This window comes from Elephantulus edwardii, unplaced genomic scaffold (assembly GCF_000299155.1).
Source record: "Elephantulus edwardii isolate Elephantulus edwardi_28Jun2011 unplaced genomic scaffold, EleEdw1.0 scaffold00248, whole genome shotgun sequence".
Taxonomy (NCBI): domain Eukaryota; kingdom Metazoa; phylum Chordata; class Mammalia; order Macroscelidea; family Macroscelididae; genus Elephantulus; species Elephantulus edwardii.
Genome location: NW_006399998.1, coordinates 3,964,611 through 3,970,610, shown reverse-complemented (window position 1 = coordinate 3,970,610; position 6,000 = coordinate 3,964,611). Strand labels below are relative to the sequence as shown.

Sequence of the window (6,000 nt, the reverse complement as noted above, 5' to 3'; positions counted from 1 at the left end):
TTATGAAAAGTAATAAAATATAATTATAGAAAAAAAAAGAAAAAAGAAAATCCAAATGGAATAAAATGAGATGTGGAAAGACAGGGTGTGTTGTCCCTGTGCCAGAGTTTGGACTTTTTATGTAGAAGCCCGAGTCTTAAGTATATACGTGTTAGGAACGGATAAAGAAGTGGACACAGGGTGGATAGACACCATTTGTCAGTTTCTTACCAGCAACTAGGGGGATAGTAGATTTTCAGTAGGAAGAGGTGGAGGAGGACAGGAGTGTCTCACTGGAACAGCTAGTGAGAAAATAGAATGAGACCACCACACACCCGAGGGGGCAGGAAAATACCATCTAGGAAAAAAAAAACAAAAAACTTCATCTAGACTTTTACTCCCAATAAACTTTTTATTTTAAAAATACAGAAATAGCATGACATCAATTATTTTTGTGTTTGTTTTCTTTTTCTTTTTTAGGGGAAGACCAAAGTAATACCTTGCTTTAATCCAAACACTTTGCTACCAGGTATGCATTCATCTGATGGTAGAAGACAAAGTTTACCTTCTGAATATATGCCTCTTAAGCTGGCCTCCACTTCTAGTGACTCTCCATCATGGCTCTAGATCATTCTCCCACAGAGCGACTGGTGTGTGTAAACAGTGGGCTTTTCCATAGCAGCCTGGTGCCCTCACCACTAAGCCACTAGGACTCCTTAATTGCTAATAAAATTCTTTCATAATTAAATTATCTGTACTAGGCACCCATTTCAGCCTCCTATAAATACACAAAAGGAGCAAACCTTTTGAAAGAATAAACAATCCTTAATCCATGGAGAGTTTTTTTTTTTAATTTATCATTTGTAAAAATTACTGCCTCTGTGCAGTGTGCCAGCTAATACAATAACCTTGATCTATTTCTGAGATCATCTGTGAAGTTTCTGGAAATCCCTATTAAGAAATATACTTTATAGCTTACCTTGTAAGGTGGTGCATTACAGGGGTGATTATATTGGGATTTGCTTTCAATTGTTTTGCATTCCAGTGCAGGTAGAATTCACAAACTTGTCAAAATATAATTTAAGTTATAGGTTGTTTGATATAAAGCTATAGTCTTCTACATTTTCCTTCATAAACCAAATGCTATTTCTTGGTCTTTCAAACAAAATAAAATATATTGACACATTATATCTTTTCTAAATTTAAATTGTTCCATAGCAAACTGGGGTTTGGGTGGTAATTTGAATTATTACACATCACATTTATTCTCATGTGGAATTCTCATATAAAGCTGACTGATTGCATTGTTGTTGTTAATTGTCATTGAGTTGTAGACGACTCATAGTGACCCTGTGAACGTAAGATCTGAACATATATAACTTTCATCGTTTCTCTAAGTTCATAGAGTTTCCAGAGGCAAGCTATTTCTGAAGTGAATGCCACTCCTGCTTCCAAGTTTGTTTTAATCGGGGACCTCCACCAAACACTGTCCACCATGGGTAACCATTATCACATTTGGCACATTAGTGTCACAGTCTTTACCATCACAGCAAACACAAGTTACCTCTCTACAGCAAATTAACAGACCAGTGCTATATCATTTAGAAGAATGTTTCACTGAAAACAATGCCTTTTAAAATACATGCCCAAACCAATCAGCTCACACCCAAATTGTAAGCAACAGTCCACTCCCAAGCCTCAACCAAAACAGAACACACACATTTATAAAATCCAGCTGCTCTACTCATCTTCCAAACAGCCTCAAACTGGCAACCAAATGCCTTTTTAAATATGAGGCCAAATCCAATCAGCTTACAACCAATTGCAAGCAAACAGTCCACACCAAGCCTCAACCAAAACAAGAAAACATACCTTTGTAGAATTCAGCTGCCCCACACATCTTCCCAAATTGGAAAGCATAGATATAGTTTTATGTATGATTCCATATGCATAGTATGATGTTAATATTTTACTATTGAATAATAAATATAGAGGTAGTTAGAACAGAATGATTGAAAATACAGCCTCTGAAGCCAGTCTACCTGGATAACCTTTCTGGGATCCTGTGTCATGTCTAATATAAAATAGTGCTAAGAATGGTACCTCTGTCACTTGTTTGTTGTGTTATATGAAGGAATGTAAATGACTATACCAACACCTCCCATATAATAAGCATTTAATAAATAGTAGACTTTGCTGTAGAGTTGCTGTGAATCAACTCCATGGCAATATTGTTGTTGGGTGCTATCGAATCAAATCGGACTCATAGTGAATAACAGATCTGAACCCTGTCCTGTCCTGCACCATCCTCACTGTCTCCCATGTGCTCAAAACCAGTATTATGGTCACTGTGTCAATCCTGTTAGGAGGGATCTTCCTCTCTTTCTTTGACCTTCTGTCTTTCCCAGCATTGATCCTTGTCCAAGCAATGAGTTAGGTATACATCAGTCAGGTAAATCTTCTAATAAAGGTAATGAATAATATGGGGCACTTTTGATAAGGTAACTAAACTTTGTCTAGTCATGATAACACATTTTTAGAAATCACTGCAAGTAATAACCATTCATTGATTATGATGTTTCTTCATGATGACTAGTTTAAGAAGACATGTGATGGTATAACTTAAAATTGACGTCAGTTTGAATGGTATCATTTGGACAAATTTTAATTTAGATAGTTTTTATTAGAGTCTTATGGGTTATTGTTCATGAACTCTCTTTTTCATTGCATGCTTCCTATTGTACAGACCCTCTGCTGCGAGATTATTGGGTATATGAAGGCTCTCTTACTATTCCACCTTGCAGTGAGGGTGTGACCTGGATATTATTTCGATACCCTTTAACTATATCCCAGCTACAGGTAAGTGTGGTACTTTAAATCTTCCAAAATAGAGTGCTGAGTTAAAGGTTAACTATTGTTTCTGTTTTATGTGTAGCTCCCTTTAGATCTCTCACGTCTTTTCAAATGAAAGTTAAATGTCTTGAGCCAGTGAAAGCAATTCAAAGGTCAAGGATGAACAAAACCAGCTATCATTTATGTATACTTTTAAACTTAGTTTTTATAGAGTAAATAAAAGTCACTGAAATAGTCAAACTTTTGATTAGTTCAGCTATTCCTTTATGTGGGTTTTCCCATATGTAGAGGAGAGAAAGGTCTTAGAAGCAAAGTGAGAATGCTTTTGTGTTATATATGCCTTTGTGTTAGTCATTCCTTAGCATGCATAAGAGAATTCTGACTGCAGAGGGTAAGGGAGTGGGAAATGATACCCTGGGAAGTTCTGGGTTGTTCTTAGCTCCACTTTGATCAACTACCTCCTACCTTGAGCTGTATAGGTGCTCTAGATGCTCCTGCCCAGAGAGTTCAGGCATTGGGGTGACTCGTAAAATGGGACTCAACATCAATGTGTTATGATTACATTTTAATATTTTTATATTATGATTATTTGGAAAGAGATATTTGAAATGTCTCTTGTTCTCCAAGGATATATTCAAAGGATATTATCTGGTAAGTATATTTTCACTGAGAGTTCCTGGATCATGCAAATGATTAACATACTTGACAGCTTGTTGGTAGTCAAGTCCATACAAAGACACCTTTAAAGAAATCAAGATGATCTACTTCTAAAAAATTGTCGATTAAAAACAGTGATGCTCTGGTCAACCTTGATGCACATATTGTTGTTTTTGATGTTAAGTGCTGACAAGTAAGATTCATAGCACTCCTATGAACAACAGACCTGTGCCATTTTAATAATCTCTGACAGACTTGAGTCCATTGCTGCAGTCACTGTGCCAATCCATCCAATTGAGGCTCTTCCTTTCTTTTGCTGACTCTTCACCTTCCAAAGTTGATGTCTGTTTCCAAAGAATAGCCTCTCCTAACAGTATGCCCTGATACTACCAGTTGGTTCAGTGGTGAGAATCTTTGTCTTCTTGACATTGAGCCTCAGTCCATACTGAAGGCTGCAGTCCTTGACCCTCTGCAGCAAGTGTATGAGGTCCTCCTCAGTTTCAGCAAGCAGGGTTGTATCATCTGCATAACACAGATTGTTAATAGATCTTCCACCCATCCTGACGCCACAATTCTCCTCATAGAGCCCAGCCTCCAGGATAATCTGCTCTGCATACAGGTTGAAAAGACATGGAGACAGGACACATCCCTGGCATATACCCTACCCAATTTTGAACCCTGCTCTGTTCTGACAACTGGCTCTTGGTCCAAGTATAGGTTTTGCATTAGCACGATTAAATGTTATGGGATTCCCATTCTTCTCAGAGTCAGCCACAGTTTGTTATGATCCACACAGTCAAACACCTTTGCATAATCAGTGAAACACAGATAGATATTCTTCTGGTATTCCCTGCTTTCAGCCAAGATCCATTTAATATCAGCTACAGTATCCCTAGTACCATGACCCCTTCTAAACCCAGCCTGGACTTCTGGCAGTTCTCTGCTGATGTGCTGTTCCTGTCGTTTTTGGATAATCTTCAGTAGACTCTTGCTTGCATGTGAAATCAGTGCTATTGTTTGGCAGTTTCCACACTCAGTTGGGTCACCCTTCTTTGGAATGGGAACAAATATAGATCTCTTCCAGTCAGTTGGCCAAGTGGTTGTTCTCCAGATTTCTTGGCACAACTTGGTGAGCACACGCAGGGCCGCATCTGTTAGCTGAAATATGTCAATTGGTATACCATCTATTCCTGGGGCCTTATTTTTTGCTATTTCTTTCAAAGCAGCTTCACCTTCTTCCTTTATCACCATAGGCTCTTGCTCATATGTTGTTTCATTAAATTCTTCTGTATCTGCCAATTACTTTTGATACTATCACTCAGTATATTCCTTCCATCTTCTTTTAATACTTCCCTGGATCATTTAATATTCTGCCCAAAACATCCTTGATTATAGCAACTCTAGGTTTGAATTTGTTCTTCAGTTCCTTGAGCTTAAGAATTGCTGAACAAGTTCGGCCCTTTTGATTTTCCAACCCTAGCTTCTCACACATTTCAGTGTAATATTTTGCTTTGTCATTCTGAGCTGCCTTTTGGAATCTTCTGTTCAGCTCTTTAGTATCTTGAATTCTTACTTGTGCTTTGGCTTCTCTACGCTCCAGTGCAATATTTAGAGTTTCCTCTGACATCCATTTTGGTCTTTTCTTCCTCTTCTGTCTTTGTAATGACTGTTTGCGCTTTTCCTGGATGATACATTTGACATCCTCCTACAGCTCATCTGGTCTTCGCTCATTAGTGTTCAAGGCCTCAAACCTGTTCCTGAGATGATTCTGAAATTCAGGTGGGATGAAATTAAAGTCATATTTTGGCTCCCGTGGATTTGGTTCAATTTTCCTCAGTTTCAACTTGAACTTGCATATGAGTAGTTGGTGGTCTGTTATCACCACTGGACCAATTGGTAGCATCAGGATGGATGGCGAAGAGATTGAGATTGTTCACAGCCTCAGTTTGCTCGGCTCCACGGTCAACACTCTTGGCACCAGCAGCCAGAAAATCAAAAAACGTATTGTGATGGGAAAGTCTGCTGTTACGGACCTTTCTAAAGTACTCAAGAGTAACGGTGTCTCTCTGGAGACTAAGGTGCACCTGATACAGGCCATGGTCTTTGCAATCACTTGTTATGCATCAGAGAGTTGGACAATGACTAGGGAGGACAGAACGAGAAGTGGTGCCTTTGATCTGTGGCGCTGGAGAAAGTATTGAATGTACCATGTACTGCCAAGAAAACAAACAGATTCATTCTGGAGAGGGTTAACCCAAGCTACTCCTTGGAGGCAAGGATTCTGGGGCTTTGTCTGACATACTTTGGGCATGTTCCAAGGAGGAATGGGTCCTTGGGGACGGGCATAATGCTTGGGAGGGTGGAAGGACGGCGCAAGAAGGGAAGACCCTCTAGGACATGGATTGATTCAGTGACTGGGGTAATCGGGATGAGTGTGTCAGAGGCAGTGCAATTGGCACAGGATAGAGCAGGGTTTAGGGCTGTTTTACATAGTGTCGCTATGAGTTGCAA

The 6,000-nt window shown here is 39.1% G+C and overlaps 1 protein-coding gene across 1 annotated transcript in view; it reads left to right on the top strand.

The window, feature by feature from the left end:
* Positions 1-6,000, top strand: part of CA8 (carbonic anhydrase VIII) — a 194,297-nt gene that overhangs the window by 172,117 nt on the left and 16,180 nt on the right. Inside the window, exons 6-7 of the mRNA XM_006899232.1 lie at positions 460-508; positions 2,726-2,838. Coding sequence (XP_006899294.1) covers positions 460-508; positions 2,726-2,838 — 162 coding nt within the window. The remainder of the gene's footprint in view (positions 1-459; positions 509-2,725; positions 2,839-6,000) is intronic.